This window comes from Sinohyriopsis cumingii, unplaced genomic scaffold (assembly GCF_028554795.1).
Source record: "Sinohyriopsis cumingii isolate HCF-2022 unplaced genomic scaffold, ASM2855479v2 utg001342l, whole genome shotgun sequence".
NCBI classification, from domain to species: domain Eukaryota; kingdom Metazoa; phylum Mollusca; class Bivalvia; order Unionida; family Unionidae; genus Sinohyriopsis; species Sinohyriopsis cumingii.
In genome coordinates, this window is record NW_028315986.1 from 472,604 (window position 1) to 487,255 (window position 14,652).

The 14,652-nt window shown below is 35.0% G+C and overlaps 1 protein-coding gene across 1 annotated transcript in view; it reads right to left on the reverse strand.

The window, feature by feature from the left end:
• LOC149772607 (potassium channel subfamily T member 1-like) overlaps window positions 1-7,437 on the reverse strand; it is a gene marked incomplete at its 5' end in the record, with an annotated part of 115,569 nt that extends 108,132 nt beyond the window's left edge. Inside the window, one exon of the mRNA XM_089947587.1 lies at window positions 7,329-7,437. Coding sequence (XP_089803713.1) covers window positions 7,329-7,437 — 109 coding nt within the window. The remainder of the gene's footprint in view (window positions 1-7,328) is intronic.
• Window positions 7,438-14,652: the final 7,215 nt, after the last annotated feature.

Here is a 14,652-nt window from a genome sequence, read left to right on the forward strand (position 1 = left end):
CTCTGTTCCTCTGCAGTTCAGTTGAAAGCGACGCTAATTACAATTCAAGTAACTGTGCGCAGTTGCATGCCCTGCCAAATTATTGGCCAATGAAACCCATGTGACCATTATGGGGCAATTCAACTGGCCCTTCCGGGCTTTGCTCATTGTCATTACAGTGTAAAATAAAAAGGAGACCCAACCTCATCACACCACCCATAAATGTACTTACGCAGGCGTAAGTAGTTTTCTGCCATCAACTTCCCTTCCCTGCCACTGACATCGGTGCCCGCCATTTTCCTGCCAAGACCTTCTCCTTCTGCCGATCTAGGTCCCTCCCTATCGCTAAAACTACTTATTAAAGTTGATTTTTATTTTTAAATCAGATATACATTCTTTAAATGTTATGTATTTTATGTTTATTTAATATGGGATATAGATATGGATGTGATGTTGCATGTTTTGAGCAAAAACTTGTCTCTATTTTAACAAGGTAACCATCCTAAACACCCTGAAAGAAATTTTTGAGGTACGGAGGTAAAATACATTCACAATGCAGTATGTTGTATGCATAATTACAAAATAGGGTATTCATTTCTGTCAAAGTAAATCAAAACTTGTTTTCATCTAACAAAACAAAGTAAAGCAGGTATGTATCATTAATAATACAAGTAAATCAAACACACTTAATGGAGTACATGCTCATTTACTGTAACCTGCATTATATGGGGGCTCTACTGAGGTATCTAGGTATGTCTAAGTGAGGATACTAAACGTGCATTTGATGGGGATAATCTTCCTGTTGTTGTTGCTTCTTTGTCAAGGTGAAAATTTAATGTTTTTTTATTTTTTGTATAAGGATCATGTTGTCAGCTTTTTGAATTCATGATCAAAGTTTACACAACAAAACAGGATTTCCACATGTACGAAACAGAGGTAATTGGGAGAAACAAATTATCTTTCGTGCGTTTTCACTCTTTCAGTATCTGCTTAGATTACCTGAAATAGATCAATATATTGCCATCCAGATAAGCAAACCAGCCAGAAAGGAAATACTGGGCTTGACAGCAGATAGAATTGCTGCATTACAGGTAAACACATACATGGGTATTTATTGCAGCTCATTCATTCAAAATTTTGCAGTATTTTTGTTTTGTAGATGCTATCTACAATTGTATATTATACGCAGTTTCACCAATTACAAGAACATGATCGGATAGTTTTTCGGTAGTATATTAATGCATATTGCTGAATTTAACAATAAACTCCAACACGTATAATATGCATTGAACACTGAGGACAACAGCAAAACATAATATGTGCAGCATAGCAACATGTTACATCAGTGTTTGCCATATAATTCTCCAATGATAAATTCATGCTGAACAAATTACAAATATTCACTTCAAAACACTTTGCATGAAGATAAACCCATCACCAAATATCGTTACATTTAAAATACATGCCATTAATATTAGCATAATAGATCTAATGCACACTTTTAAAAATATTTTAGAACTACTCCATAGTTATCCATAAAATCTACACATATGGGTTACCCATGACTTAAGAATAAGAATTGTAGAACGCATGGGCTAAAATTTAATTTTGTAACCGATTTTGTATTTAAGGTGGATTGTTGAATTCTGGAAAATTTCTACTAGCCATCAAATACCCTTGGATGGATACATTTATCCAATAATCTGGTAATATATATGTCAAATTAACTATATTTTGGACTGATAATTTGGAAATCATGATTTTTAAAAATGTATTATATCGTGTGGTATAATCATAGCATATATGATACAAACGTTTCTGCCAAAGTTTCAAAATCAGTGTAATTCCGACCTGGTAATTCCGCTTGGCCTTTTTGTAAACGGATATGAGTTTAAAACTCATAAAGGCATTATTTTATACTTAAAAAATTTTAAAAAAGGAAAGTACTGGCACAGCTATGTAAACGTAGGTGAATAGCTTATCAACGTAATTGAGATCATAATGGGATAATTACATTAGGATTTACCCTAATGTGACGTGCACTAACCACATATAAGCGGAATAATTTTTATGGCTGAAATTACTTCGGGGTAAAGATGATTATACAGAGATGATATTTGGGCTGGTTCGTGCTTTTTAGATTAAACGTTTTAAAATCTTCAGACAATATGGAAAAAAGTATCAGAACGAATAGGAGTTAATAAGCAAAACCTACAGGAATAAAAATGATTCATTAAGCCAAACACAGTTAAATTTAAATGAATAATTTCAGACAGAAAGGGATAAAATATATTTCTTACAGAGGATATAAAATTTGCATGGTTGTTCTCTCAAACTGAAGAAAGAAGTCTATTTCCACATCTGCACACATTAAAAACCTAATAATCTCCTAGACAGTTTGGAAAATGCAAAATACTCTGCTTGAGACAATATGTACATTATACTTATTCAGTTGTCATGTATATTTAATTTTTATTGTATATTGGCTTTTTACGATGAGTATATGTTATGTATATCCATATATTGTACTTGACCGTACACTCCTAAATCAAGGTAATGATATAAAGGACGAGAAATTTAATTTGTAAATAGCATAATCCATAACAAATATTTCTCTATGTGAATATAATAAAATTTCAGATCGATTCCTAAACTTGTTCGCAACTTTGAATGTTTTATAATGGATACTTACCTACATCCATTACTGTGTCTTCGTTTTTTAATCAATGATGTTTGCTTGAAAACATATTATTTCTTGACTTAACAATAGAAGGGGAGCCAGTCTTATTATTGTTTTCGGTTTTAATTTGGTTGCAATTATCTATTTAAATAATTCACTGAATTTCAAAATGCTCGATAATATTCTTGGACTGAAACATTAATTTTGAATTATAGTGAGTTCTGTCAATGACATTTTTGATTATATTTTCATGGTGCATCAAAAGACTGTTAACATATCGCCACATTCCAGGTCATTGGCACAACAGATGTTCAAGACTAAAAGCACATCGACATTTTCAATATTGGAATATAATTAGAACACTGCTTGAATTCAACTGGAACTCTACACATTTGTACTGGTGATAGAACAGTTAGGACTATTTGCGATTTAATTCAAAATACTGTAAGATCTTTTTAAATTTTCACTTTGGGTTCTTTTGAAATTATTGTTTAAATTTTCCAAACCTTAGTGGTTTTCGCTCTTCTATTACTGAGTTTAAGATCATTTAGCCTTATTAGAAAATTGTGGACTCGCATCTGGCATACGACTTTCTCTAAAATATTTCAGAAAACTTCAATATATGTTTGAAATTAAAATTCACCACTTAATTTTGGAATTTTCAAAGTAGCAGGTACTTTTTCACACATGTGATTATTCTATAGTGAAACAACAAGGTTTTACAATGCCATCTAAATTGGAGAACTTTATTTTAAATCCTACCCAGGAAGAGTTAGAGTCCTTGAAGAAGAATTAACTGCTCCAGATTGACAGACTATATCATAAACATATTTTGGTCCAATATTCGGGTGACAAAAACAACTTATCCCAATTACTGCATTATAATACTTTTAGCCGTAAATTTGATCACATTCTTTAATACCATATGCTGCATTGCATTCGGGACGTTTTAAGTTCATATTACAGTCGATCGATTGGTGATTTGTTGCATCTTGTTTTGAACGATAAGCACACTGATGGTATCCTGACACTACATTGTGCAAGATTGGAGATATTTCTAATTGAATTTACATGATCAGTAGTAGTCAGATTTCCTATGCGAAGACAGTGTACCATTATTCGAGATAAAAGACTACAGAATGCATTGTTCGCGGTGACAAAGGGTACACTGAATTCAGTTCATTCTATAATGAATACATTAGGACAACTGACACCCATGTGGAACAAAAGAATGAAACTCTACATTTTTGCCGTACACACACGCGTGCAAGTTACACCGAACAGCATACAGCAAGACCACATATTTGTCATAGTATAGTTCGCTGGCAGATGTGGAGTTGTTGTTTCTCCTCCTGAACAAGTGATAATAGACAACGCAAATCAAGTTCTATCTGTTCTTTTTCCAATGGCATTTGCAGCAGGATCCGACGAATATATGAGTAGATATTTAGTGCATTTTCATTAGACTGAATACGATATTCTGCCCTTAAAATATCTAACAAGATACAAAAAGCAGAATCCCAGATCTATATTGATGAAGTCTTAAGTTAAAAAAATAGCAAGACGATACCGAGGTACAGCATGTCATGACCGCCCCGACATGACTAGAGATTCGGACGATACACACATATTGATCTCATCTCATTAACATCTGTCACATTTCATGGTGATTCGTCAAAAGATATGGAACATCTTACACTCGCACCAGTAAGCATACACATAAGTATATAGTATATAGTGTAACAATGACAGATTGCCAGACTATATGATACTAAATATTTTGGTCCAGTATTTGGTGGAAACCAATCTCTTTGTATAAAAATAATTTGGGTTTGACCAGTAAGCCTCTATATGGCTCCAAACTGAGAGTAATATGAACGAAAATAAAATGTTATATGCAAAAAGAGTTAAAGCATCGGCTTCAAAAAGAGGAAAGAGAGAAACAAATGCAGAAGCAACTGCAACAAAAAACAGAAATAAAAAGGCAGTTGCGAAATGAAGAAAAAGATACAACAAAACTGTAAATGCAGTTGCAGAAAGAAACAAGAGAACTACGGTTGCAGAAAGTGGACAGAGAGAGATGAATGCAAATGCAGTTGCAGAAAAAGAAGAACGTGAAAGAAAGAGAAAATAGGAAAACGCAAATAAAAAAAAAGATGGAAATACAAAGAGAATGAGAAAAGGAAGGAAGTGTTATGCCTAAAAGTATTCAACAACTGAGAAACAATGTTAAGCTTTGGTTTTGGATTTGCAGCATTTCGTAGTTTATATTAGGTCATCGTTTTCTTTGCTTGTTATATTCAGTGATCACAATCACCTTACTTTCATTAACAAAAGGTAAAACGAACATCAAAGACTAATGAGGTGGAATGCTGCCAAAAATATACACTGACATTCGAAAAATCAGTGGAAATAATACTAATAATGAGGACTTTGTTTAGTGCCTAACCTTTAGCAGTTTTAGCGCTTTACAATATTAAACACCTATAACATAAAATACATATATAATGATATGATTACAATAGACAAAAACCACGAAATTAGAAAACAAAAACATGCTGAAAATATTAGGTAGGAGACATTAGGTCTTTAAATTTGTTATTGCAGTCGATATAGGCGAGTTTTAGGAGAACTCTTGAATGGGATCACTGTGTCTTTGTGTCTAAGTTCAGAGGACAATTCGTTCCACATTGCTGGGTCCTGGTATGCAAACGGAATTTGTCCATATGACTTCGTTTTCGTATTGGGAATATTGAGTATACGATTGGCAGAATAGGAGCGTAAGTATCTTGCTGGTGTGTACACATGGGTGAGGTCGGATAGTTATGCTGGACTGATGTCCGTCAGTGAAACGTAGCACAGAGAAAAAATTTTGTATTTGATTCAGGGTCGAATGGCTAGCCATTGTAGGGTACATAGTAGGGGGAGGTGTGTGTTGAGCATTGTACTCAAATGATGACCCAAGCAGCTGTGTTTTGAACATTTTGAAGTTTCTGGAGTGGATACTGAGACGAATCAGACAGAACTGAGTTACAATAGTCCAGTCTTGAAAGTACTAATGAACACACAAGTGTTTTAGTAGCATCAACTTAAAGATATCTGCGAATGGAGCTGATGCGTCTCAACTCTAGATACGTAGCCTTGCTTATGTTCATGACATGTTGGTGCAGTGTGAGACTACTGTCGCGAGTAACACATAGGTTTCGTAATGACTGTGTAAATTTAATGTTGATGTTTTTTATATTTATTGTTTGAGGTAAAGGATGTGAATGAGAACGCCTTTGTGTTGCGATCAGAAAAGCCTCAGTTTTATCATCATTCATCTGCAGCTTTTTACATGTCATCCATGATTTCACATCAGAAATGGACCTCTCTACACCTTGGATGGTAGTATCAATTGACGTTGGGTGGCTAGATTTGCATATTTGGGTGTCATCAGAGTACCGCTGATGAGCCACTGGAGGGTGATATATGACACTTGAGAGCGGTTGAGTATATAGAATGAACAGAACAGGCCCCAGAACAGGCCCCTGTGGAACACCACAACATAGATTAAATGGGCTTGTTGATAGTATGATTTCAAATGAACTCTTACCTGTAAAGAAATACTTATGGCTTCATTTTGTGCATATGTTGCATATGTAAAATGTGTCTCGTTCATAAAACATCCATTGTAATTTTAATTATTAATGTTTCATATGCGTATTTGACATATAAATATTTCGTTTCCTTTTTGAGGAGAGGTGTTATGTATATCAACATTATGTGTTTAAATTTTGTTCATGATTGTAGGTTTCTACTTTAAGATAACGGTTATTAGCCAATATAAATGTTTAGTTTGGAACTTTCTTGGCACAGTCTTGTTGATAATTAGATTGGACGTTTCCATGGGAATTATTCATATTTAGGTTAAGTGAAAAGTAAATAGAAAGGAAGTTTATCAACATGTAATTCATTCTTATCTTAGATCAGTCTCTGGAGTCCATTTGTGGTCGAGTTTACAGTTGTGTTCAGATATAATTCGAGAGAAATTATTTATTTTAAATACTCTTTGTAACTATAAAAGTATTCATGCATCTTATAGATTTATACACACTACTATTGACGTTTGTGAACACATTCAAAGACAATCTGTATTGCATCATTGTTTAATTCATTACATGTAAGGCTACTGGAATGCACTCTGAACATGATATCTTTTTATGGATTTGTTATAGGACATTTAGGGTTATTTGGGATTAATTTACAAAAATGTGACTGACGAAATGTCACCTTCTGTTGCAGAGAAATACATAACTTGTTGGTTGTACTTAAACTGGTGGTTTTACTACTTTCTGTTACATATGTTATTATCTAGAATCGCAGCATTAGAAAGCTTCTTTCCAATTTGCAAGTGGCTTAAAAAAGAGCAAAACATACTTCGCAAGCTGCAAACCCCCTTACACAGTGGGCTTCAGTGGATACATTTTAGCTGAAAGTAATACGAACTAAAACAGATTTTGTAGAATTTAAAACTTAGAGCAAATATTTATTAGGATACCGTTATATCTTAGGCTGTTAGAGGTTTCGGGGCAACATATATACCTTTACAGTCCATCAACAATGAATCTTTTTAAAAAGTGAAAACATTTAATGTTCTCACCTAATAGGGTATGAACTCCATACCTACCTTATAACTAAGATACTGCACTAGACATGTCTCAAGAAGGCTGATGATGGCCACTGTCACTTGAAACACCCACAGCACTTCTGATCTGTCCACCCATATTATTCGTTCCCTGAAAGATCGAGAAAGCGGACAATATACTATTATTATACACTGGGTGCACAATGGGTTCAATACATGAAGAAAAACAATAAATATGTCTTTGATGAGTTGATTGATTACTAATTCATTACTTTAATATATTGGAAGTGGGGTAAGTGTTGACACAATGTCCATTGTATAACAGTAAACGTGACTTGATCAAACCTACATGAGCTGTAAAACCGTTATTGTGTAATATCCTTGGAAAAAGAAGAATGATATGAGAAAACTATGGGTTCCTGGATGACCCAATGCTTTACCTGAAAACGGATCTGAATGTAAACTTAACCAAGGTGTGATGGACAAAGGGTTATAAAAAAAAGAAACAGAAATGTGTTATTTTGTGTGCTTATATCATGTGTGTCGATTTTGCTGCAACTGAAGTTTTGTTGATTGCTGAAATTCGGTAAGAAACTATCTGGGGAATGTGAACTGATTATTATTTTCAGAAGAGAATTCCAGCTATATCCCTGGACCGCTCCGGTGGCCTAGTGGTTACAGCGTCCGCCTCGGATACGGGAGGTCGTGGGTTCGATCCCCGGTCGAGTCATATCGACACACACACACACTATCCCCGCTTTCACTGTGATGAATTAACTTCTGTATTTTCCTTATATGTCAAATGCCCCATGTGATTGAATGAAATATGTCTAACCTACTACTCGTAGGAATGTTCGCCCCAGCCTAAAGAAGATTAAATTGATTGGTGCTCACGCTTATTTCAAAATTACAACCACTTAACTGACTCTTAAACTGTTCCTACTGAGTCTAATTACATTATGCTTGATACTATTCTCTGAATACGTTACTTTTAAATGGCTAAATAAATGAGTCCATGAATATGACATCGGCTGGGAGAAATTGACATGAAACATACAGAAGAGAATCCTGCCATTATGTCATTATGCCGAGTACGATATCAATTATTTTGAAAATTGTTTTTGCTGGGAATCATCTCCGACTTATTTTGATGTTTCACCAACTGAAGCATGCATAAAGGTTTGATAATAGTTAAAATATGTTATCAATCTATCAGCATATCCCTGATAATGTGTACAATAAAGCAAGAAACAGTGGATTGTATTAGTGACTTTATACATGTACAACTAACCATGGCGTGATCTGATTTGATTTATGTATCTAGTGTATCATTAAAAACTGTTAACAGCTACAAGTACGAAGTGAGTGTTGAAAAAAATTTTATATGGTATCCATATATATATATATATATATATATATATATATATATATATATATATATATATATATATATATATATATGGGTGTGTTAATGAAATCGGTTGACAAAAACAAATTATCCTAATCACTACAATATAACCCTTAACCGTAAATTTGATTTCATTCCTTAGTACCATATGCTGCATTGCATTCGGTACGTTTTAAGTTCAGATTACAGTCGATCGATTAGTGATTTGAATCATCTCAGTTTGAACGATAAGCACACTGATGATATCCTGACACTACATTGTGCAAGATTAGAGATATTTCTACTTGAATTTGCATGATCAGTATTAGTCAAATTTTCTATTCGCAGTCACTGTAAACGACTTTCAGCTGAACTAAAGGAAGAATCTACACAATTTCAAATAAAACTGCACTGTTACTTTGTCCAGTTTCAGGTTCACCAAATCTCTCACTATGGTTCTAGGCAATCATGAATATCATGAACGTCCGGTATTAATTTCATCTTAATAAACATATTTCCTGAAAATGTAAGTCCCTGAAATTATGGTACACTACTAAAACATGCATAATTTTAAACATTTTTTGTTTAGTCTGCATGGCTTAAATCATACACTGAGGGAATGTACAAACACGTGGAACAAAAAGATGCAAACTCTACATTGATACAGTATATACACGCGTGCAAGTTGCACCGAACAGCAAACAGCATGAACCCAGACTTGCTATAGTATAGATATGGATTTCTTGTTTCTCCTACTGATTTTGTTGTTTTTGTTGTAGGGTTTAACGCCATGTTTCAGCACACGATAGGCTATGCAAGGCGGCCAGTATCAATGGTGGAGGAAGAACCCAGGAAAACCCCGAAAAAGAACCACCGACCCACGAGAAGCTACTGGCAAGCTTTCTCACATACCCACATTAGCCGAGTCCGAGACTCAAACCCGTGCAGACAGAGGTGAGATGGCAATGATCTGTAACGGAGAGCGCTTTAGACCACTCGGCCACTAGGGGCCCCCTTCTCCTACTGAACAAGTGATAATAGAACAAACAAATCAAGTTCTGCTGAGTGGTTAGAGAGTCCGCCTCGGATGCGTGAGGTCGTGGGTTCGATCGCAAAAACTTGTAAAAATGGTACTAACATCTGCCTCGCTAGGCGCTCAGCATTAAGAGGTTAGTGTATGGACTGGTCGGCCTGGTGTCAGGATAACGTGACTGGGTGGGACATCATGCTACATGCCTGAGGCATGATGTTCCAGTGCTAGACATCACTTTAAACTGCTACACTGCAGACATCATAGCGATATGACAGAAATGTTTTTAAAGCAGCGTTAAAAATCTAAATCACACACACACACACAAACACACACACATCAAGTTCTGCCGGTGCATTATGTGACGGCGTTTGCAGCAGGATTTGACTTATATACGAGTATGTATTCCGTGCATTATTATTAGACTAAATACGATATTTTGCCTTTAAAATATCCACCAAGATACAAACAGCAGAGTCCCGAAGTACTTGATATCTAGGTCGCCCCAACATAACGAGAGATTCGTACGATATGAACATTTTGATCTCATCACATTAACATCTGTCACATTTCCTGGTGATTCGTCAACAATTTACACACGCATCAGTAAGAATATATTGTAGTATATAGTGTAACAATGACAACGGATATAAATGCATCCCACATCATAACGACAGACTGATACTGATCCCACGTCAATAATATCTAACAACTTTCAACACAGTCCATGAAAATATGTCTGAGTAGTTGTGTACAGCAATTATATGACATACATACGTATGTACGTACATAAAGAGATGACACATCGAACGATATATGCCACTAGCATATTTTTCTTGTGGGCGGTAAATTACCAATTAACCCCGAGCTGCAACTGCATTATAAGATGGCTCCGATATTGGCCTAAAGTACAAACCTCTACACAGAACTGTTGAGAGCTTCTTATTGACGAATAAAGATTTTAATTATTTACTTTAACTGTACTTACCGACTTCAAGTCTATTGTCTTATTACTTAAGAATCAGCCATTTCGATTAAATACCCAAGATACCATAATGACAGATTTCGAAACAGATGATTTAAAATATTTCATATTCGGTAATTGCTTATACATGTATACGTCAATAAATGAAACGAAACAACAAAATACCCGACTACTGTATTTACTCATACGTGATGTACGCACAATGGTGAACATCAACGCAGTATGTATGTATGTATGTATGCATGCATGCATGCATAACGTTTAATAGCACATCAGCACAAATCATGTGGTTTAATTGTGCAAATTTCAAACAAGTCCTTCGAATTGACTTACGCTCTGCTGCGTGTATAAATCCAAGATCAGACCATTTCTTTATTTTAGCTGCCGAGGGTTGAAACAATTTCTAATATTCCTCTCTGCGATAACATGATGTTGTATTAGATGCACATACTTGATATCAGATTTGAACCATTTTTATCTAGGACACAGTAGACATCATCAGCGGTCTTTTTGTTGAAAACCGCATGTAAAATGGTCGTCCATTCAGGAGAAGTGTGTCGATAGGATTTTGAAGATAACCCTAATGACAGTTGTACGACAAGTATCGTTTTATTTAGGACCAAATATGAATCAAAAGAAGTCTATTGGTGACAACTACATGTTGATATGACCATTCACTCGGGAGGAGTAGAGCGAACAATATTTTCAAGATATGCACTATGGTGGTCAAATTGAGGCTAGTCATTTAGGACTAAACTAGATACAGTCAAGATTCTTCTGATCAGACCCTATGTCATAAAGTCTTTTTGTTTAAGAGGAGTAGCAAAAACGATATTTTAAGATGGGCATGTATATTGGACGTCAGATCAGAGCCATTTTTAATTTAAGATCACGAAAACATCGTAAGAAGGCATTTAGTGCAATTTCCTAACCGACATGAACATTCATACAAGGAAAGTAGTGATATAAAGCTTTTCAAACTGGCCACCGTGATAGTAATATTAACTGTCAAATGAGTATCATTTTCACTGGGACCTAATTAAACATGATAATAAATCTTCTGGCATAAACAATATGTCAGTATAACTGTCCATTCATGTGGAGTAATGATACGATTTACAAATCGACTTTGTGGCGGCCACACTTGTCATTAGATAGGAATCTTATTTATTTTGGATCAATTTTGACATCATAACAACTCTTGTAATGAACATAATATGTCAAAATGATTTTTTTTCTTCAGACGAGTAAATACATGAACATTCTTAATACAGCCACACATCGCACATCAGATCAGCACCATTTTAATTTCGGATCTACACAAAGTTACAAGAAGCCTTTAAATAAAAACCGCATTCTAATACGAACATTCATTCAGAAGAAGTAGTGATGATAAGTGTTTCACGGTGGCCACTGTCACCAACATTAGATCAGATAGGCACCATTGTCAGTTAGAACTACTAGACATCATAAGAAGTCTCCTGATCTGTTGACGAAAAACCTTATGTCAATGTGAATTTCAGCTCAGGAGGAGTAACGATAACAAGATATTCAATATAGATGATTTGACATCCATGTTACACTTCATTTTCATTTCGAATCCACTAGATACCATATACAAGGTCTTTTAATGAAAGACTCATGTTGATGTGACTATTCATTCTGGAGAAGTAGCGATAATACGTTGTGTTGGTCATTTGGGGACCAGATCGGCACCATGTTGATTTAGGACCAACCAGAGGCACAAACAACGTTTTGTAGTGAACAGCTCATGTTAATTCAACCATCAGTTCAGGTGAGGTAGAGATGACAATACCATGATTTTCAAGATGGAGGGTGTGTTGGACGAATTGGTGGTCAGATCGGCATACTATCATTTAGAACCAACTGAAAGCCATAAGAAATATTTTACTTGACCATCCAGATCAGATGGACAGCAAGACCTTCATGATAGCTACTGTGTGGATATCATATTGAAAGTCAGATCGGTATCATTTACATTTAAGACCAAATGGACATGAAAAAAGACTTTTGTTGATATATGTTCAACATGGCTGTTGTGGCAGCCATAGTGATGTACGGATACATTTTATTTTGCGACCAACTAGAACATGAGATGATGATGTTTGTAAAGTTTCATGTCAAATATCCATGCATTTTAAGAGGAGTAGCGATAACAAACTTGTGATAATGGACGGATATATGATGGACGACGGACGAAATACAATTACATAAGCTATATGACCGGCAGAGCTAAATATTGATTACATAAGCTTAAAAATAACACAAAACCTAGATATACCGTCAGATAAAACTGCCTTTACTACCTATCACTGTAAGCAAAATGTATACGCTCAGCTCTATCAAAGCATAAGGCGATACTAAATCATGGTTTGCATTCTTTGAGCTCTTAATCAAGTGTTATATATCATTGGACTGAAGCCGGGATGTCATGATATTAGACAGTTCTCTATATTTTATTTGTCCTTTCATCCATTTTAAACACATAATTGAGAACCTGCTTATTGGAATGACTAAAATAATTTCAATATTGCAATCACACTTGTAAGGCTGCCGAATCGTCGCAAATTAATTTGCTACAGCGAAAGGAAAATGTCTGTCTTAAACGCCAATCTACCGGCTTGAGACCACTAACACATTTATTAGCCATTAATGTCAACATTTGATGAAAACACTATTTTGCAGACGTGATGGCCCATCATGCAACACCTAAACATCTTCATGTTAGTTGTCACAATTTCTTTTTCAATCAAAACGGGGTGCTTTGAATAATAGTATCATGGATCAACAGTCTCCCGTCAGTTTCACTTGAACTGCCAGAGTGAAATTAAATAGTACCAGTCTATCGAGTATCTGAAAACACTGATGAAAGTATTGGAACATTTACAAAACAAAATCAAAAACAAAATGAAACAGACATATTCACGTTGAAATTACAGCAAATGTTTAATTTCTACCTGGAAGTATCAAGTTTGGGCTCTAATGTTTCAGTACTTCGAGACCGGTAAACTGCTCAATTAATAATTAGCGGTCTGCTTTTTACATGTAGATTGCAAAGTCTGACAATTTCACAAGGGTCTGTATAGCGACAAATTCAGTATTCAAATAATCTTTTATTCAGAGATTCAGCCTACATAATCAAGACTAAATTTATCCCAATATCTTACTCGATTTCCTAGAACATTTTGCGACTATAATCAGGTGCATTATTTGCTTAGTATTAACTCCAGACATGGTTGGTTATCAGTATTAAAAAAAACTGCTTGGATCATACTCTATACTGACTGTGTTCAGTTTAATATGATTTCACTCTGGATTTCAGTCACAAAACATAAAGTTTAACATAGACATAAGTGTAGAATTGAGTAACATTATTAGCTTTTTACAATGTTGTTTTTGCTTAAAATATATGAATCAGAATGTCATAGACGTGTTCAGACATTAGATTGTGATAACATGAGGATGAAATATATTACATGTATAAACCATTCAGGCCTGTTTCATCACCTGCTTAACTGGACATCATACTCCTGGGCAGACAGTAAGCATGGCCAGATAGAACGGGTCATAGAACGTCTTGATCACGAACTCTGACCTCGGTGTTTGCAGCCAGCAAATTTATGTCTGTTTCATATTTTGTAATTTTAATCAGTTGACTTTTGAAGATAGGAATAAGCACATGAAGTAAAGAAAGACCATCTTACTGTGAGGTCCATTTGCTTGCAAAATTGAACAGATAAAACAAGTGCATACTATTAAATGTATGGGTTTTAAATCTGAGTTCGATTAAGATAGTTAACGATCTATATAAATCTTAATATCTAACTGAAAATGAACCACACATGAGAGAACTTTTCATAAACGAGCAGCGTCAAGCACGCCTTTAATTTTCATTGTAGCTTAACATATCTGCTCACACGTGTGCGTATAAAGACAATATGTA